At 41.5% G+C, this 22,260-nt stretch overlaps 1 protein-coding gene across 3 annotated transcripts in view; it reads right to left on the minus strand.

The window, feature by feature from the left end:
• LRP4 (LDL receptor related protein 4) overlaps positions 1-22,260 on the minus strand; it is an 83,923-nt gene that overhangs the window by 38,604 nt on the left and 23,059 nt on the right. For all 3 annotated transcript variants that reach the window (XM_054197947.1, XM_054197946.1, XM_054197948.1), the window contains exon 2: positions 4,703-4,849. In XM_054197947.1, the coding sequence (XP_054053922.1) occupies positions 4,703-4,849 (147 nt within the window). The remainder of the gene's footprint in view (positions 1-4,702; positions 4,850-22,260) is intronic.

Consider the following 22,260-nt stretch of genomic DNA (forward strand, 5'->3'; position numbering starts at 1 on the left):
AGGCTCATTCACACCATGCTGGACTTCAAAGCGCATGCAGGAGGGCAGAATGAAAACCATTCCTCCACTTGCATGCAGCTTTCGTTAGGGACAGTCCAAAGCAGTCTCTGTTGGCACAAGGCAGGAAGGCAGCTGAGCTACTCTGTGCATATGTAGCAAGGGCTTCCAAGCCAGACCCTGTCAGCAAGCCAGAGAGCTGACACCAGAGAAAGTCTATGAAGCTGGCATGACAGCTGGGAGGTTGCTTATTACTATTATTACTACAGCACTCTGGCTTGTAAACATGATCCAGAGCAGGAAGCAAACATGTCACGGAATAATTGGCTCCCATCACAGCAGGGCTTCAGATTTGCAAGAAAAACAGTTCCTGTCAGAGCCAGGTAAGCATAGGCAGGGCTTTCCCCAAAATGGTGTGAAAAGACCTATGAGAGGCAGACATTCTGAGGACAGCAATACAAGTAGAAAATGGATGAGGTGTGCAGAAAGGGTAACAGTTGAGGAAAAACTTAGTGCAACTGACTCAAAAAGTGGGAATGTGTTTTATAGTTTGTAACAGAACCTTTAAAAAAAAAAAACAAGAACAAAACACCAACACACACCACATTTTAAGAATTTATCTCAATACTTAAAATCTCTCCCAAAAGGAAGAAGTGTTCCCTGTGTCTGCTCTTGGTTTTCATAGCTACAACTCCTTTCTTCCACCAAGTATCTTGCCTTTTTTATTTATTTAGTAAACTCCAATCAAGTACATACATATAAACTCAAGCATATACAGTGCTATATAGACACATAGATGCAAGATTGAATCTTTTCTTGCTAAAGTAATTTTCACCTTTCCCCCCACCCCAGGTTTCACTCTTTCTTTATTAGGAGTCCAGCAGTCCAATGTCTTCCCATTCTCCTCTCCCCTTCCCATCCCAAGGAAGCAGACACAACTCTCAAGAACTCATTCTTGTCGTTGTATTGGCTTACAGCATACATATGAGCTGATACACTGAAGGAAAAGTAGACCTTAAAACAAGCATGGTTGCAGCTTTATTTCTCTGGAAAGTTAGGACACTCACAGGAGAAAAAAGAAAATTCTGTAACTCTGTAAAACTAGCTTGCAGCAGACCAGTGGAAATGTGTGATTCCTTGCAATCACTTATGTTCACTCTTCAGATCAGAGACATCTACTTGATGATGTTATAATTACTTTCTTTAAAACTCATAACTGTACTTCCATACATTGCTGAAAGAGAATCATGACAGCTTTAGCATCACGGAAGAGTCCATATAAGTGGTTGCACAGATTTAAGATTTATGAGTCAGAACAAACCACTGTGCTAACCCAAAAATGAAGACTAGTCACATGGCTTTTGAGGAATCTCACTAATTTTTTAACCGGGCCTTTAATATATCCAGGCCTTGTAGGATGACTTCATCAGGACAACCCCAACCTACAGCTCAATATTTGTATTAAAAAGAAATCACCAATTTCAGACTTGGTAAAAGTCAATAAATAAAAAAAAAAAAAAATCAAGTTCAAAACACAGAAGTTGTCCAAAATTTCACTCCAACCAGAACACTGCATGCACATCACAGATACATGTCCAGGGAAGGAAAGAAATCTGTGAACTGACCATTCTCATGTACTATGTGCGAGCCTCAGTGCTGATTTATGAGAAGCTTGAATTGATTTAAAGTTCGAGTTGCTATTCCAAGGGGCTCACACACCACCCCTGCTCTTGCATTCCCTGCTGCCTTCTTTATGCTTGGCACAGTCAATAAACAGATCAAATGGAAAGTTAACCCCACCTTCACAAGGCTCCTGTATGCCAAGCAAGAGAGAGGGATTCAGCAAGCAATCTGCTCTAGCAAAACGTTTCAGTGCTGTAATGACTACGCAAGATAGGAAATGGCACAGACAACTACCACGAATCTACACTGTGGAGCTGATCTAGTTCTTAGAAGCTACCAATAATATCACATACCTGGACTCCTAATGAGCAGCTACTCAGAACAAGATTCAGCAGGCTTAATGGAATAAGTGCTCCTAGGGCCCCTCCACTGCAACCTCGCATTTGTGTGCTGAAGCCATGCATTTAACATTTCTATAGAGTCCTTAGACTCATTGCTTAACTTTTATTTTTGCTTTCTTCTTTCCACTGAATTGCACAATACTTCTGGCTGTCAGCTGAAAAAGTTCTCCTCCTTGTATTTATTCTACTACGATGCAATACTTAAAAAAGGCAGCTCTAGTCCTTCCCCTTGAGTCACTTTTCTACTCTGTATAAATGCAGCTCTTTATCTGCCCTCCCATCTTGTCGAATCTACTGTCCTTCTCTGTACATGTTAGCTTATTTCTCTCACTAAATTGCAGAGACCTACAGCACAAGTCGTATTCTGAATGAGATGTTTAAACATTCCCATCTTACGCTGTTTTCTAGACAGTTCCCTTTGCTTCAGTCTTATTCCTCCCTTTGCCTTGTTAGAAACTGTAAATTAAAGAAGGCAGAAGTTAAACCCAGTTCCTACATGCTCTGCCACACTTAGTTAACTGCCTCTGCTTTGTGTACTTCCCAGCCTCCAGTGCCTGAAAGTATCAGCAGATTGATCACGGTGCACTACTACTCCCTAGTTTGCACAGCTTCCATTCAAAACCACATGGGCCAGATTTCCTTAATTTATTAGGGATACACCATAACCATAGCTTTACTGTGCAATACCAAAAGGTTCCTCTCACCCAGGCCACGGAGGGAGACACGATGCAACAACAGATGCCAAGGTAAGAGTGTAAGAACATAGCAAGCAAGTAAACGTCATTCCTCAGAAGACAAAAATCTACCTCTATTTGTGATACAAAGATTTCCCAAACAAGAGGTGGCATATTCATCTTTAACAGTCCCTGGTGGATTTTACATCCATAAACTTGTCAGATTGCTTTCTGATAACGTTTGAAATTTCAGAGAATCAACGTTCTGTAGCAAGGAGATCCACATCTTAAGTACATGTTGTATTAATAAGCAACTTGTTAGCTTTGAACCATGTCCTGATAGTTCCTATGGAAGGTCTTACCCCTCTGCCCCCCAGTCCTACCATGCCTGCTTAGTTTAAAAACCTTCGGTGGTGGATTCTGTTGAAGTACAAAGTAGACCTTATCAACAAGTACCTCTTGTCTAATCTTTCACTAGATTTGTGAAGCACGACTACCCCTTACAAATACACCCTGCCCCCAAAAACCAAAGCAATACACCAGCCCCCCCTGTAAAAAACAAAAAAACACCAACCCCACCAACTCCCCCACAACCCGAAAAAAAAAACCCACAAAAAACCCGCAACAAACTTCCTCTGTGCTCAATAAGAAGCCAGTAAAACAAGTTTAGTTATTGGATATGCCTTACCACCCCAAACCCCTTATTTCTGCTCAACTTCTCCTTTTTCAGCCTGTGCAGTTGAGTACAGCCTCCTCTCTCCTGCTTTTTTGAGATTTTAATACTATTTCTTCAGTTCCCAGATTCTCATCTCTTCTTTCTTGAGCATGGCATGTTCTCAAATTCGCACTTTTCTTCACTGGATATAAACATGCAGGTTTTCCTTCCACTTTTTTTGATTTCTACAGTTAAGATCATTTCCTTGCCCAATAACCCTTTCACCGACCATCTTTAAACCAAACACTGATCACCTCAGTTTGCAGGTAACCTATTTTTCAAAACCCCATTTTTCACCAAAGGTCTTCCATGTTGCTCACTATTTGCAAAATTATAAGAAACAAGAAGTGAGAAGGAGACAAATTTTCACAAAGCTGGGTTGAGATCTCCCACACATAAGGATTAAGAGATTCTCCAATATTTCAAAGATGAGGAAAGCTCCTCTCCTTACAGCAGTCAACAGTGGAAACCAGGGAAGGCTAGAGAAATATCCAACAGAGGAAGATAAATTCCTCAATCACGTTTGTTGACAGGAGGCCTTAAATCTTCAGCTCTAGGGAAACTTTCAGGAAAGGAGTTCCACAAAATGAGGCCTTTTTTTCCATCCTTCCATTCTACCGCATTGGAATCCAAAGAGATGAGGTAAGAAAGCAACTTGTGGCTCCAGAGAAAGAGGTTTTCTCCAGTCATCTATATTGTGCTAAACTAAGAAGTGTCACTTCTTATCAGTTCTCACCTAGCTGGGCTCAGCTACACAGATGCTGTCACCATGCAGATATACGGTAGTTGCAAGGTAACTTATCTCAGCAGATCCCAAGACCAATGAATGTTGACTACAGTGCTTACCTTTCCCTCCCTTCACAGGGCAGCCAGGACAGAAACTAGAACGTTACTGAAGAGGGCAGAGCCCCTCAATAGACTTCTTCACACTGCTTATTTATTTTCCATTAATATTTATTGCAAACCCATATAATTTAGTTCCCAGATAGCACTTTTGCAAGGGTGGCAAAAAAAGAGGTACTTCTCTCTGTCCCTCCTCTAAAACATTCATGTCCAACAGCCACCTAAAGCCAGCTGCAAAAGGCAGAGCTGGGTTTTTAGTGTGCTTTATGTCAGTGGAGACGAGCTCTGTTAGACTCCAAGTACTGACGTCAGTCGAATGTCCGTAATCTACAGTCTTAAACATTTATCATACAAAAACTAGGATGTGCCGGTAAAACAGAGAAACACCTGAAGAGAAAAAGTTAAGACATTCAGTTTTCACAAACACAAGTGAAGAATGGTATTCTTACTGCAGCCATCTTCATCGCTGTGGTCCCCACAATCGTTGTCTCCATCACATTGCCACTGAGCAGGGATGCACGTGCATTCCCCAAAAGCACTGACAGCACATGTAAAATGATTACGTCCACAGGAGCATTCAGTGCTACTGGTAACACCTGTAAAGGAACAACGAAAAAAGGTACTTTGAAGAGATCAGTCTATTTCAGGGTAAATGCATTAAATACAAAGTGACATGACCATTTGCCTCCATGTACACACTACACGTATCAACACATACTCTACTGCAAATGAAAACATTCACCCCCCCTTGCATTGTTGAAATAGGAGATCAAGTACTATGCACAGTTTCCTGTAATGGGGCTATTTGAAGGCAACAGCAAACAGAAACCTGCAAAAAGAGACTTGAGGATCAGTTAGCTGAAAAATAACTCAGCACTAGTCACAAACAGATTCAAGGAATCCCAGGTATCAGAACACCCTTTTAATTTTACAAACTCAGTCTTCTCCTAGAGCACAGCGCTGCTCCACTTAGTTCTGACACCGCAACAGAAGGGATACCAAAGATTCTACTTGAGAGAGTTACCTGGGGTCTTCTCCAGACCCTGAACTTTCTAGATGAAAACCTTTTATATGTCACTGCTTTAGACATTTCAGACTGCAGTGAAAGAAAAAAAAAATTCCTTTCTTATTTATCTGTAGAGATCAAACTGTGACATTATCCTGTGCATAACTGACTTTCATGACAGCAAGAGAAGATAATATTCAACTCTACAAACTGACCAAAAGATAATACAGTCCAAATGTCAATATATAAGAATCGATAAGAACATATTTTTTTCCAGCCTTAAAATTAGTTTAACGAACTCCCAACCCTTTCTCTCCTCTCCCAGCTACAGAACAATACTCTGAACAACTCTGACTCTCACCCCTGTGGCGAATGCAACTATTTATGGTGATATTCGACGCAGGCTCTTAATAAATCTCTGCCTTGAGAAAGAACAGGCTACAGCCCACCTCTCAAAAGGGAAAAGGTCACGCCTGAACTGTCTGATGTTATCTAGACAAACTATATAATCAATATCATTGTTAAGCAAATGATTATTCTATCCATCAACAATCCCCTCACGCTAGTCTGTGGCTGGATTCTTTTTGCATGGTTCCTTATTTCTGCAATTCAAACAAACCTAAAGCTCTCAGATTAAACAACAGAACATAAGGAAAGAAGTATAGACGGACACTTGCCCCAAGTGGTAGTTATATACAACCTGAACTATTTGCAGACTTTTTGATCTCATCTGTTACACCTAGTATATCTGTGATGAACTATGCGCTGTAGCAACCTAAACACAAAATCCTAAGAAGAAAAGAAGAAGAAAAAAGCCTCGTAATTTCATTATTTTCCATTCTAATTGAGAAAAGCAGTTTCTGGGAAATTTTCTGTAACTGTTCTGCAAGCTCTCTCAACAGTAGAATCCCCTTCAGCAAAGATATCCACTTGTGCAAGTTAGGCTAAGATTTTAAGATTTAAGTTTAGAGGGGATGCACTTCTTCCTTGAGGAACAATTCCATGATAAGTTTCTTCTGCAACAAAATCGGCTGAAGAGGTTTTTGTCAGCCTCTGCTACCTGCTGCCATTGCTACACTGCAAGTTGCAAGGCCTTCCTACAAACTATTTTCCAAGCACATCCACAAGCTGTTGAATTGGGACAACCAAATTGGTTGCCGTACCTCCCTTCACAGACTGCCATGGGTGCAATGAGCTTTTTATTGTTTCCCCAATCTCCGCTACAAGTTAAGAGGTTTAGTATAAAAAGTACTTCTCAAGACACTGCTGTAGATGCTAGAGAACGTGGCCAATATCTGGTGTAACAATGGACAGAGGCAGGAAGAACAGACGGTGAATAAGGAACAGAAAGAAGGAAAGGCAAATGAAAGGGCGCAGAGTGGTGTCAGATCCTCAAAGGACTTACCAGGTATGGCCAGGGCAAAGGCTGACTCAGAAAGACAGCAAGTGGGTGATGTAGAGTCAGAAGGCAAAAAAAGTAGCAGACATCCCTAAGGAAAAGCAACACAGCAACTATGCAACATATTAAACTATTAGAAATAAACACAAGGAAATTAAGAAGAACCACAAACCTCCTCAAAAATCAAACAGGTTCCTTCAAACTGGCAGCGCAGAAAATTCAGGACAAACCACCTTCTGTTGTTGCCTACCACTATTTAGAAAGGCAGCAATAGCTGTATATTGTACCCAAGGTAGTTGCTGTTCAAATCACCTTTTCCAGAGCAATTTTTCTACCATTTTCCTCAAGAGTACCCCAAAGCACTTATCCCAACTACTTTTAGCTCCAGTATTCCTTCCTGTTGGAGTACACCAAGATGATCATCATCCTCCTCATTACCCCTAGAAAAAGAAAAATATGAGAGTACTATTGACTCTTGCCCATGCTTTACCATGTCTACTGTAGCTTCACCAACAGGAAAGATTCAAACATCAAGGCAGCCAATTCTTAAACTAGGGGAATACATTTAATAATTTGTTTCTGGATAAGCATAAATGAGAGACTCAGGGAAAGAAGTAAAAGCAAGTTATTTTAGCTCCTCAATAGCAGCATGGTGGTACAACTCTGCAACAGCGGAGAATCAGTGCAGCTGTCCCAATCTGCAAACTGCAACAATCTGCTGCATTGTCACACAGTTATCGTCAGAAGTTGCTACTAATATCAACGTTATATGTATATATACACATGTACCAAATCTGTTCTTCCCACCTCATTAAAGTTGCTATGTTCGACCATCTCTGGCTTGTGTTTTTACCATGCTATAGAAACTGTTGGAAGCTGAAGGATACGTTATGACCCAGATACCAACACTGTCTCATACACACTAGCCTATATTGTAGTACTATTATGTAAGCCTACTTTGCTTAACTAGTCCAAACAACAACCTTTGTGAGTCTAATGCTTTGTGATTTGTGACCTTTAGGGTATTTGTGACCTTCTAGTCATGATAACAATGCATTTTATAAACCACAATTTACACTGGTCTTACACTTGGACAAGCAAAGCACATTACTGTTCGGAGGGCACACTAATTCCAACTTATAAACGGAGGAACCAATCTGGGATGAATAGTCTTTATCCAATAAAAAGAAAAGGTTGAATAAAACCTGGGACCCCTTGCAGACAGCAGGAATTTTCTCAATTATTTCAGTGTGGATAGTATTTCACCCTTGATGCCCCATGATTATTTCCCAGGGCTCAGAGCTCCAGTGACATAACCCTGTAACTGTATCTGTAACAGTAGAGGGCCAGGAAGAATAAAGATGAGAAACATGTTTTCCCAACTCCCCTAAAAACAAGCAGAAATAGTGCATTTGGTGTGAGAAGCCTCACACCAAATGAAGAGAAGATGACTTACTCTTTAACGTGGAGCTCTCATTAAACATAGGGAATGTGAGACAGAAGACTAACCAAGCGCACATTAGGGTGGAACATAAACCTCCAGTGTCACGTTTCAAACGCACTTAGTCAGGGGTCCAGGAAAAGGACGGAAGTCAGCACTTGCCATTCAGGCAACTGGACCAACAATCAAAGCAGACGTATCTACTTACACTTCTGCACATTCTTCTAAGAGCAGGAACAATAAGGGATACCTCTGGGCTTAGTCATGACAACTGTTTTTCTTAAAACTTTTTACCACACTGCAGGCTTGGACATTTTACCAACCTACTATATTCAAAAATTATTTCACTTATGCAGGAGGCAAAAACCTGATATATTTTAATGAGGCAAAAGCCTGACATATTTCAACAATGCAGTATATACAAAACAATACAAAGCGCTAAACAGAGGCATTGCCAGGTGCTGAGCTGACATCACTCAACTTTCCTGTCCTCTCTTGAAACCCCATGAGACCACCACACAGTTTCCTACTCTCTCACTTGCTCATGGGTACAAACAACAACAACAAAAAAAATCATCTTCATTGTCTGTAATTTGGTTCCATCCAGATGCAACAGCAGCAGCAGGATGCAGTAACCAAACAGTTTTCATAGCAAAGTATTATACAAACAGCCTCCAGATTTTAAAAACAGGAAGTCAGTCTAAACACAAGCCTCATAGCTAACATCTGCCATCACCTTAAATTTAGCGTGGTATACTCAGTTTCTTCAGATTCTTTCCAAATACCCTTCCCATCTTCATGTTTATCTGACAAATGAATCGCCTCGTGAGGGAGGGTAGGTTTTTCCCCCCCACACCCTCACCCTTAAAAAGATCGTTAGGATCTTTGTAATTTTATGCCTAAGTTGGCAAAACAGTTATGTCGTTTCTGGCTGAAAAGCAAACATCAATAATCATCCTGTTATTTCTGCACATCTTTTTTGAGGGGGACGGGCTGGGTTGCTTAAACAATAAGTTGTTACTCTGCACTTCCACACACACCCCTTTTTTTTCCCCTTCTCCTTTCCCCCCCACCTTGGCAACTCTTCATTAGGCCAAATAACATAGCCCATAAAGAAAAATGCAATATACAAAGCTTCATTTTGCTGATGAGGTCACTTGCAACCCTCAGAGCTATTACATAACAGCCCTGTATTTGCCACAGATTCACAAAAACACTGACATTACAAAGGAAGCTTAAGTATACAGAATAATTACCAAACTGAACTCTGTAGCCTTTGTTTTGTTAGGAACTGCAGATTGCTAGGGGAAAGTGAAAACACCGTTTCTTTTAAGTCCTGATGGCATGTTTTTTGTTCCAAAAGGAGAGATGCTAATTCTATTTTCAGTAAAAATAATGACAGATGGCAGCTCTTGCCACTATTTTGTAGCAATTCAATCTTCTACAGGCTGTTGCTTCAACATGGAATCATAAGAACAGCCCAGGTTGGGAGTGACCTCAAAAGATCACCTCGTCCAACCTTTTGTGGGAAAGGGAGCATAGGTGAGGTTATCTAGCACCCTGCCCAGTTGCATCTTGAAAACCTCCAGCGATGGGGACTCTACCACATCCCTGGGGAGGTAGTTCCAGTGAATGATTGTTCTTACTGTAAAAAAATTCTTCCTCATGTTGAGATGAACATGTACCTATTCTTCAGGGTCCATCAGCTCTGTCAGGCCCTGGCAGCATTCTAGCAACAGCAGGGTTTTGTCACGGTCCCATAATATGGATGAAGTTTGCTCAAATGGATGTTGACCAGGGATATTGCATGAACAACTGCCAAAGATCCTGGCATCCATGGTCAACAACATGCTGCCTTTCCACATTTTCTTTCTTTCCAGGTAAGAAGAACTGAGTACATAAGAGACTCTTCCACTCCACACCATCCTGTTAGTTGTATCTTTTTCCCTTCATCCTAACAGAGAATTTCTTACTGTTGTTTCTTAAAGTAGTGGTATTAAATTCACAGCGATCAGTTTGCTTGTGCCATCCCGCAATTCTGCATGTATCTGTAACACAGGGCAGCACAGCCAACCGTGGCTTGTTATCCATTTAGTACTTCTGTACTGCAAGGAAAATAGCACCAACAGGTTTAGAAAACTCAGAACTATGAAAATATTCGGCATGATTTACAGTTGCAGACTGTTTAGTTCAGAATCAGAAGCCTCTGGAAAGAACAATCACTGTTTTAATCTAGGACTGAGTAACACATGGATCTGGGTTCCTTCCCCTCCATGGAGGGGCACCTAACTCCGCATTTCATGACCTACAGAAGACCTTCAATGGAAGGCAGAGATCTTTCTGCAAACTCATTACTACAAGAGGCAAAACCAAAAAGATGACAGTACCAGCTTTTATAAATTTAATCCTACCATATAAGAATCTCTGGCAGAGGACGGAAGGTGTTAAGTGGACACTGAATGGGTGTGAAAATACAGTATAATATTTGACAGTTACAGTGACAAAGAAGAAGAAATCCAGGACTGTGTAGAAGATCTGGAATATGAATAATGGAATTAAAGGGCAAATGAGACAAATAAAGTTCTAATAGTGATGGGCATAAGGCTGTAATATTTTTCCCCAGAGAAATTGTGGAAGGGTATCACCAAAAGCATTTTTGAACAAATTTGGACTAAGTATCAGAATATTTTGCCCTGTCTTCAACAGATGCGCTTCATTTCTTTTTTTTGTATTTTAAGAACCCATGAGCATCTGATTGTTGATTCGGAGTTAAATTAGTGAATTCTGCAGCACAGCCTTTAATAGCCTCCTTAACACGTTGCACATCTGTTGTTAGAAGGCCTGTGTCAGATACCATTTTCTCTTTCTCCACTTTCAGGCCAGGCTCACTTTTGCATTCCCATCACATACACACCTTGATGCGGGCAGACCTCGGACGTTTTAGATGGCCTTAAACGTAGTTCAGATGATACATTTCCCTTCTTCATCTAGCACTTCCCTGAGTGTTTCTATAGCAAAGCAGTTCAGCTTTCTTTGCTTGCCTATCTTGAGGGAAAATTAAAATTTTGGATTCCTCTCTCTTACCCAAATAGCAGTTTCCACTGAAGGAAAGTACAGTTAATCCAGCTTTAGAAGAAGGATTTGCTGACCATTGTTTAAGCCCAGAGCTCTGCTGGCAGACACAGCAAAGGCAACATTGCAGCACAACAGCCTGATGTCAGAAGGGGCACCACACACTGATAAAAGCTAACAGGGCTTTTTCTTTTTTACCCCCATTATGAAAGTACCTGAAGCAGTTCTGACTGGGTACCCACAGGGTCTCCAAGTATTTGATGCCTGCCTAGAGTAAAATTAACCTAAGACAACCAACCCAGAAGTTTTCAAAGCTTTAATGATAACTGTTTCAGTATTGTTTGAGGAAGAATGTGATGGTGGTAAGTTGTTTTTTTTTTTTTTTTTAAAAAAAACCCAACATAATAATTTATCAAAAAACAAAACCAAAAAAAAAAACCTCAACCACACAACAAAACGCCCCCAAAAAAATCCCACACCTACCAGAAAAGAGAGACTGAAGGTGTTACAGCTTTTTTGTAATTGTGCATTGTCTTTACTTTGACAGCTTCTGAGCGAGGATGAAAGTTTTCTCAATTTGCAAAAGCAGGTATACCTCAGCCCTGAACCAGCTGGTTCTTAATTAAACACATGGCTGAACAAAGTTCTATATAGAGAGGCACGCTATCAAGGACAACAGCCCTTCAGTGCTCATATTAAACTACACAACTATGCAGGTTAGACCTGAAAAACGTTACACTTGATATGACCACAAGGAACAGGAAGCACAAGGAAGAGAAATTCCACGGGGCATCTGCTAGTTAGGACCTAAAGAAAATATAGGGTGCAACAAAAGTGCAAACTGAGTTACTGTTTGGTGCAATGGGTATATGCATGAGATAGAGGGAGACAGGAATAGAAGCCATATTTTCAGAAAGCATAGGTCAAGAAATACGAGACCTTTAAAAACACATTTGAGTTTCTGGGGCTCAATTCTGATCCCACACAAGTAAAGTCTACCAACCCCACTGAAAACCTCAGCCTGCACTCAGGGAACAGGAAAGCATTTCTAGAAAGAAGCAGTGAAAAAGAAATACTGAAGAAGGATTTGATTTGAACATAAAAAGACTCAAGGATCAAGAAGCAATTGTTACAGTTCTTTCTCCCAAATCCTTCAAGCCATAAAGGAACACCTTGCAATAAATAATGTGACTATAACCAAGGTCTCTAGGTACTCGTCCTAACTCTATCTGTAGCTTTTACAGCACTTGACAAAATTACTTTCCCCCCCCATAAGTAGGGATACTGCTATTACATCAGCATTTAATGTTTAATGTGTATTTCTATATACCTGGCATCTTTGACAGAAGGTGCAGCTGAAGGGACGGTATTATTGCCGTGAAATCCTACTCAAAAACTAATTCAAATTGGCTTGTCTACCAGCATGCACAGATCAAAAAAAAATCAGCTGAAGGACCATAAACAAAAGATAATGAGAAATGACAGCAAGTCAAGCTGTAGGGGATAGAGATGGCTAGTAGGTACCACAAGGATCAGCGTTAGATCCAGTCCCAGTAAATAGCTTCACCAGTGATCTGGAAGAGACAATAAGTATGATGTTAAAGGTGCCTGCAAATGATACCAAAACAGAAAATATTCTTCTGCAAACACCACAGAGGAAAATGAAATAATACAGAAGGGACCTCAGAAGATTAGAATTATGGGCAGGAAATTAGGTTCAATATTTTAAAAAAAAATTTTTTTTAAAAGCTAGTGCATCTGGTGGAAAATAATTTGAAACAGATACTCAAACGAAAAGAAAAATATGGGATGCGGCAATGCCTAGAGAAATCAAGGAGCAACAATAAAAGACAAGCTAGCCATTGGTTTATGTTATGACACAATACGGCAGCCAAAAAACTACTGTAGGCTAAATATGCCTAAGTGTCACATCACGGAGAAAAAAAACCAAAACAACTTTGTCCCTGTAGAGAACTGGGGTATAAGATTGAGTTCCACACTGAGGCTGATACAGGGAATCTAAACAACATATTCTAACCACAGCAACAAAATGTTTATCAAAGTTGTGTTACGGCACACTGCTCCCTGGAGACTTTCAAACAGGTTCTGTTTGAAGCCTGAACCAACATGGCACTTTCTTTTTTTCCCCCTGCTGACTATTTAGTTCTTGAAATCAGATAAAACGCAACGACCGTCAATTCTGTGCATATTTTTTTTCTAAACAGGACTTTTATTATCCTGTTTCTTGAGCAACCTCTCAGTTGCCTATGGAAATAGCTTATGGTGGACAACCCATGAAGTCCCAGTATAGAAACAGGAACCTTCCAACCACCAAAGCATGTCAAACACATCAAAATCTCAGTCCAAAGTCCCCATACAAAAGCAGGAAAGAAGAATCAGGTAGATGACAACTATTTCTAAACGACTGAAGAATTCTATCAGTCAAGACCAGACAGGAGAAAGTCGTATCTGAGTTACTTTTTCCCCTGCCCTCTCTTCAGATTCTTATGAGGCTCTGTCCTGGTAACTACTTTGTAAAAACCTGGTAAGACATCTTGACTCTAGTTTCCAGATCTTTGGGCTGAAATGTGACCATACTGTGATGCTTTTTGCTTACTTACTTGCCATTAAGTGGCAAATGTCCCACGTTCCCTAACTACAAGGTTCCGTCAAACATTGGCAGCTGGCAGAGGACTTTAAAATGCAGGTTTTGTTCTGTAGCTCCACACGGCTGCATTTCACTGCTGCCATTCAAGAAACCAAGCACTGTATCAGCCTGCTTCAGGTGTCACTTCCAATGTCAATACAAGTAGACACCTTTTAGAAAGAGCTTTGAGCCTTTCAAAAGATCGCAATTTAAAATTACAGTTCTCCCATTCTCTCTACAAGGGTGTTCAAACACCTAGATAGTGGGAGCATCTGTTTTCACCTTCACAGTTCCTTTGTAAAACAGACCACAAAGTCATGACCTGCAGTATACCATCTCTGACATTCTGCTTCTCACCTCCAAGGCGCTTAGGGAAGAGATTCAGCCTCCTAAATCCTTTTAAACTCATGTATTTACATTTTCTCTGTGGACTAATTCATTTTTCCTACATATAAAGTTGGGATTCCAAGGAGCAAGAGCATTATGCTTCCCACCTTGTAAAATTTCTTTCTGTTACTATTAAAAGCACACCTTCAGCCTTGGCATTTCATTATCTGTAGATTTTCGCTCTTAAGCGGAGAGCTTTTCATCCATATTGTATCATGAAGTGCAGAGTGATACCTGAAGGATGCCATCAAGAAACACACTCTGCTGATTTTAGCCTGGAGTGGCATTTCCTTACATAGCTGCAAGCTCCTAAGTAACTGCGTGTGAATAGAGAACTACAATGAAGAACCCAAGGGACAGATATAAAGTGCTCAGCCACAGCACTAAATTACTTGTCATGCAGGACTATTCCACTCAAGCACATTAAACAGAAATGAAATACCACTCAGAAATGAACAGAATAATAAAAGGTTGCTGCTGCATAACATCATTCAGAAATACCATCATCCGCTCTAGAACAGTGCGGGAATGTTTAGCTGGACCACCAGGGCCTGGCAGGCAGAACTACGTGACTCAAACCCTTTCAGAATACACACACACTAGACACTTTAAAATACTACCTTAAGCCTACATCATGCTTTGCAAGAATTAGTCACCTCAGCAACATGAGACACATAACTTTCCATTTCTTTCGCCTTTTTTTTTTTTTTTTAAAACCACACACTAACAACCTCTATCCTTTCCTGTCCCATAAGGGTTGTGAACCATTTACTGCTCATTTGTCATGAATCATACAGTACAGTAGACACTCAAATTTAGAAAGTAATGGCACAACAGCAGAAATGTTACCAGGAGACATTCACAATACCAGACAATTGGTAAGTGCCAGCTAAAGAGGCAACCTGCTGTTTTAAAGAGATAATCCATAGGAAAAAGGTACTTCTGATGTATTTCACGTACTCCAGTCGCCAAAATTTCACTAGCATAGAGTTCTTGTGAACAAAGCTTGCTAAGCACTCAGAAATCCTTCTACTATACCAAAGTCCATGGAGATAAGCTACAGACATTGATGAGGACTAGCAAATCACTGGAGTTTGTTTTTGCAGTTAGAGGACAGAAAACATTGGTATTTTAACTTCCATAAGCTTTCCTTTAACTTTTCCATTACTCCACAGACAGAGGGATTTCTCTCATTCTGCTCTTCTGCATATAAATTCAAATGAGGAAACAAAGGGAAAGAGGCACAGAGGCATAAGAACCCTATTGGCATTTGTTGGAGAATACAAGGAATGGTCCAAAAGGAAACACCTAAGCAGCTTCTATTCATATGCATCTTAGAGGATATTTCTTTGACAGCAGCTGATGTGTAAATCTGGGGCAACTATGAGATCCATATCCATGTTTTTAAAATTTTGGACAACCAAAGTGTACATACTCCCCTACAGGCAAAGCACCACTTTAATCAAATGCTGCCTACTTACAGCCTTCAGAAGGAAGAATTTGGCCAAAGCAGGCTCTCACCAAGTCCCTAGGAACAGACCCCTGCTCTTGCTGCTACAGAGAGTGTTTTGTGAAAGGTTTGCTTCAATCGCTGCTGTCCCTAAAGTGTACCGTCATTCTACACAAGTCAGCTCTAAACTAATTAACTTGGGGTTTGATGACAGTAGATCACAAAAGCAGAGATGCAATCCACCTGCAAAAGTCAACAAAAGCAACAGAAGCAATTTTATCCTACAACGAGCCTTACATTACCTGAGCTACAGGAGCATCCAAGGTTTACTAAAGTCACAGCAAGGGTATGCTCTGTCACTTCTGGGAAACGACCTGGAAGAATCAGAACTCAGAGCTATTTCAGAAATTCTGAAGCTTTGCAATCCTCCCCCTTCACTGAATGGAGAAGAATGCAAGAAGCCTACAACACCTAATGAAAAACAGCTTGGCATCTGTCACTCATAACAGCAATACGAGAAAATAAAAGTTTGATTTGCATACATGCATTCCTCCCTCTTCTACTTCAAATCCCTTAGTTTAAATAACGCAAGTATTAGCTTTTAAGGCAAACAAACTTTCAGTACTTTTCCAACATTCATTCTCTTTCCGCTCTCGTTTCTGTCGTGTCCTCTTCCAAGCTGCGAGCAAGCATCTTTGGGAATTCACCAAATCCCTTACTTAACAGCTGAGAAAGACATAGTTGTCATCTCACTGTGCATGGACTAACTCAACCTGACCCAAGCGAGAAAACTAGCAAACAAAACCCCACTTGATTTTCAGTTTTGTATAGGATAGCTATACACCTTCCTGTCTGCATATACTCTTGAACAGTAATGGTCCCCAGCTCTGGGAGATGCTACTGAAGAACCAGGGGTCACAGCATTAAGGAAAACTGAAATTAATGCCAATTAATTTTAATCTACTGTCTATAAACTGCATCTGTTTAGTTGCAACTTCAGAAGAAGCTAAGCTGTCTTGGGGTGGGGGGAAAGAAGGCTAAGAAAATGGAGTGGTAAAAAGACAACGCTTAAAAGGAAGAAGCACTACAGCCACCTTTGCTCGAAAAGTAGTGCTCAGAGGCTTCAGGGAACCAAGAAGAACTAAAAGTGGTATTTTTCAATCTGCGTTGCAAGGATTAAAACCTGGAAAAAGTATTTAAGGAAAATTCGGAACAAAAAGGATCCTATCCAGCCACCTCCTTACCACAGATTCTCTAAGAAATTGCCTCCTTTCTCTTTAGAGTCAGAAGCTTCTTGAGCTTTAGCTCCCTCTCCCACACCACTTATGATCTCTGTTAGTCACTGCATCAGTGCTTGTCCAGTGCTCTCTAGATTTACAAAGCACCCATAACCTTGCTCACAACACATTCAGAAGTCATTTTTGACTGGACCTTCAAGGTTTCACCCTGAAATATGCTAAGTAAGTTTGTCCCACAGGAAATTATCAGCCAGTCTCTTTCATCTTTCAGATGCTCCAGGCACTGGACAAGCTGCAAGGACATTCGGCCCTTCAGAACACATGCCCAACTTTTCTCCAAACTAGAACCCGGAATATCCTTTTGTTCATTTAACTTATTCAAGACAAAAGCCAAGTTCCTCTGTCTTGATCAGTCCCAGAATACATGAACATGGATAGTCATACACTTCTTTCCAGGAGACAAAACCGAAAGCATTGTAAAGTCGTCCTTTTCAGGGAACCTAATGTTCTAGCTGGACTGCAGTTGTCCAGGCACATAGTGCAAGGAGACGAGTTCTGCCTCCAAAAAAGCCCATTTTGGCTTTTGTGGGCTGCAGTCAGATTCTTCCCATCATTATGGCATGATACAGAAAGGGCCAGGTTCCTGGACAAGACAGAGACTGTTCTCTTACAGGGTCATTTTAAGGAGTTTATTTTGGTCTTCTATAAAGAGGCCATCATGTTAGCGGTGGAGCATCTGAGCTTTGTAGCTTTCCAGCTCTCTGCCACACAAGAGACTGGGAAGCCAACCACAACAGCTCTGCTTAGCAGAGGAGTTCTCCAGGGAAGGGATAGGATACACAGTGTGGTTTTGTGGCAATATGGAGGCAGAAGCTTGTTTTTGCAATCCCACAGGCAGGAGGACTTCAAAAGCACAAACCACAAGATAAACAGAGCTATCTTGGGACAAAGAGAGTTGTTCTGTACATCGTTGTCTAAAAAATAACCCCACACATGATATTATGTTGCCCTAAGAGGATGAGCAGCAAAGGGGCAATTATTAACTGGCCAGACTGAGCTGGAAGAACAGGGTTGGGCCTGGCAAAGAGAGAGGTACCACACAACCACAGAGACACCACTGCAACTGTGCTGCCTACCAGAGAACTGGATTAACTTAAAAGTAAAAAAGAAACCTTTACCAGTAACATTTTTATATTTATATTTTTTTATATATGTACATACACACACACATACATGTGCACTCAAAAACACAAGCTTAACGCAAATACGTTTTACGGGCTCAGATGGGATAAGTTCTTTCCAAGAGAACTGCCAACAGGAAAAACAAGACCATCAGTGTTGGGATTACTGCAGGACAGTTGTGCTGTACATCAGCCCCTATTCAGCCCACCTGCATTTGTTTGCTTTCTAGGCAGCTCATGAAGCACTGACCTACACCTCCTACAGCACCTGGACTTCAGACTCCTTTGCCACACTTAGAAAGCAGTCACAAAATTCTTCCTCTGCTTCAACTGGAAGTCTCAGGTGCTGCCTCTACAAACCTGCAAGCTCCACAGTTCATTCATACTCACACCCCAGAAAAAATTAACCGCAATAGTGAAAGCACGAGAGGATCCCTTACAGCCAGTTTCATACTGCTCACATTGGGTTTCACCTTCAATGCAATCAGCAACAGCACTGAGGCAGGGGGAGGAAGATGCACAAAAAGCAAAATGGCCTAATTATGGAAACACATCTTTGTAGGTATGTGTGTGGCCTCCGCTACTATAGTGTCAGAGTGCCTTTTTCTACTAATGAACAATTTCAACACCTCTTAAAAGCTGGGAAGTATTATCTTCAATTCAGAAGCAGAAAATGGAAACCCAACAGCACAGATCTGTGAGAGTATTTGGGTGCCTAAGTCATTTAAAATCAGTGGAAAATCAGACACTTAACTACCATTACACATCTGGCAAAAGAGATTTAGACCTGACTGTGGTATTACAAAGTGTTCATACCTCCCACTGCAGCCACTCTTCATGCTTGGAAACCTGAGCCCTAAGCAACTTTCACAAAGAGCTTGTGGCCAAACTGAGAAATTAACACAGATGCTACACAGTCCCAGTCCACTTCTTAACCAGGGCACAATTTGCCCTGCCCTACGTAGGTCCTTACCCCAGAGAGCTCATTAAAACAAACTTGCAGGAAATCAAAGTCACTATTGCACAAATGTGGAAGGATTTACACACAATGCTTGGGAAGTCAAAATAACACCTCCTGCTCCACTTCACCAGCCTGCTCCCCTACGCTCCCTGACCCAAATTAAGTCAGATCCAAGTCCTGCTTCCCAAAAAGAGGGTCAGAGCCAGGCTTCCGAGCCCCTCCTGGGGGTCCCAAGTTCCTGTATTAGCCTTACAATTATTAAAAGGCCAACATTAAAGGAAGTCCAGCCTTGAGGCCACCGTTGATCTAATAAACACTGGAATTAGATTTCTTCTCAGTGAAGAGGCTGCCCGCCTGATGGCACAAAGCCAACATTTAAATGCTACTGTTGCTCAGAGCCCTAAATTAGTTTTGGATCTGGGGAGTTTGCCTTGAGCTACAGCCAAAAGAAACATAGGAACTGGAGGGAAATTTGTTAAACGTTAACAGAGCTGCAGGAAAGGACTACAGCAGGGCTAGTAGGTGTCAGGGAGGAAGGAGGGGAAGCCACAAACAAACAGAAGAAACAGACACAAAAAGTAAGACATGGGAAGCGAGCAACAAGTAAGAAGATTTTTGTGCAGAACTAACTCCCCCATCCAACCCCCACTTAAGCTGCATGAACAGCAGGCTTTTAGGTCCCATTTGCTCTTGGGGTTTTTTTGCAGCTACAGTGGTTCTCATCTACCTTCCTTTTTTCCACATTCAAAATACAGAATAAGAATCCGAGGAAACTGTTATTCCTGACTCCTTGGCTGTGTCAATGCTGAGTTACCATGAAACTTAACTCTCATCCTTGGTCAGCTAAGAGCAGACTGATATTTCCAGTCTCCCTAGCTGGGATCTCGACAGATCCCATGTTCTAGGAGGGAGTGGTACATAGCTGCCTGCAGGAGCAGCTCTTGCAGCAGGCTCTCTTTTCATGAAGAGGATGCAAGATCCTGTCTGTTCATGCTGGTGTCCATTTTACTGATGAATTGTAGGGACTTAGCACACAACGCCCTTCTTCCCTTGAATACTCAAACTAACACAAATGTCTATGCAGAGAGAGTTTAAAGATACTCCCATTTTGACTTTTTTTTTCCATCTCCTTTTCCCAGTAGGAAGGAGCTGAGCATGAAGAGTCCTCCATTTGACAGTTGCTTCCTGTGAAGCCAAGCCAGTGAGGGCACAACCTGAATTGGTAGCTTCTGATGGAGGTGACCAGAGATGCAGGACAAGAAAAAGGAAGATCAGCAAGTTCCATCTCAGAAAGCTCCTATTGCCTCCACAATTCCTTCTCACTTGGAGAGGTGAATTGGAAGGAACGAGGAGCTTTAGATAGCAAAAAGCAATCCCTTTACCATCTTCCCAGGGCCCACAAAGGACCTTTGTTTGTTCCAACTGTATCTCCACTCTTTCCACCTCTCTAAAGAAAGAGTTCCGAGTCAGTGGGTACACATGTGCACAGGATGCTACAGAATAGGATAAAACAACTGGAGATCATACTCATTAGAGATCTAAAAGATGGAGTGCCATCCTTTCCTATGTCACACTTGAAGCTGAACATTGCTGGGGGGCAAGAGTGTTTGCCCCTGCACCCAGTCTGCTCACGCTGCAACACAGAGACCCCTTTCAAAGCCCAAAGAGCCTGTTTGAATAAATCATCTGTGCTTCTCAACAGAAGCAGCAAACTAAAAACATGATAGTAAAGAAGCAAGTGAATAAGCAGAAAGCATTCCACCATGTCCAGACACTAGATCAGCTGAGTAAAAAAAATGGGTTAAAGAAAAGCAGAAGTATCACAACGTGGACTTCCCCCCCAATATATAATAAAAATGAGAGATTTCAGTCATAGAAAGGGGTCTCTCAGCATCTTCAAATTCCATCCTATCAGTGCTGAGATAATGTATGTCCAAGTTGTCTGTCCACTTTCAATCTCCGCATCAGTCTCCAAGTGCAGCTGAACCACAGCTTTGTTCTCACACAGGTTACAGCATTCTTTTAAATACTTACCTATTTTTTAATGTGATATCCACCGCAGGGGTATTCATAGAATCATAGAACAGAATTCATATTTCTACCAAGTTTGTTTGCAACAATCCCCACAAATTTTTCCTATTGTCATTTTCAGAATTGCACAGAAGGAGAGAGAGATATGGACAAGGGCTGCTAAATTCTGCAAAACTATTAAAATATAGCCAGCAACATTTGAGGAAGTCCCCGTACAACCCCTCCACAAACAAAATAGTCCTAAATCTTATTTTCATTCTTCAGGCACTTGCCTTTCATGAGATACACTCTGTTTACAGGTCTCCTGCTGTGCACACAACTCCCCCAAATGACAGAAGCCCTCTCTCACACAAACATGTAAACACAGACTGGGCAGTGCTGACTCCGGTGAGCATCCCCCTCCCCCATGAGCCTTGTAAAGGGTTAAGGCCCAGTTATCACATGCTGGTAGGATGACAGCTTTATGCCTGTAATGTCTATGTGGGTTTCAGACTCTCCCTTTAATCAGGTTCCACTGCAATTAATCAGTGGGTTTCTTTATACGAAAAAAAAATAATAATAAAAAACGGCAAGAACTCTATTCAGCCCAATTCAATCTGTCTGGCCAAATCTCATGACCAGCTGGAATGCCCCTTTCCTAGCCTGCCCAGCAGGATGCCCAAGAATGGCGTGTGAACGTTTCTCTCTGCTCCTGCTCCAGCGTTAAAATGAACAATAGTCCCTGCCAGTGTCATTCTTCAGCAATTCATGTCTTCCTGTCGCCAGACTCTTTCGTTTCTTCTTGCCCCTTCCACCTTTTTTGTATGAAAAACAACAGCAGATCGGCAGCAATATAATAAAATAAAATTGTATTTACTTGGGAGATCTGGGGGAAGCGGTAAGAAGGGGGTTGGGGAGAGTAACAGCCTCCAACCCCCTCCTGCAACGAAGACACAGAAGGGGAGCGTTCTCAGGCCCCAGCTGACCTGCTCCGCTCCACGCCTGGTTTCCCTGCTGCAAGGAGCATCGAATTTGCCAGGGGGGCTGCAGGGGGGACAGGGCCCTTTTCTTCTGGAGGATGTTGGAACTGTAATTACAGAGAGGCAGTTTCCGGGGGGAAATTAACATGGATCTCAACTCATGTTCCCTGTGTTTTTCATGTGCAGACCTGTGGCCTTTACTCAACACTCTCATTCACCAGGGAATGGGTGAAAA

Source organism: Rissa tridactyla, chromosome 4 (assembly GCF_028500815.1).
Source record: "Rissa tridactyla isolate bRisTri1 chromosome 4, bRisTri1.patW.cur.20221130, whole genome shotgun sequence".
Lineage (NCBI taxonomy): Eukaryota > Metazoa > Chordata > Aves > Charadriiformes > Laridae > Rissa > Rissa tridactyla.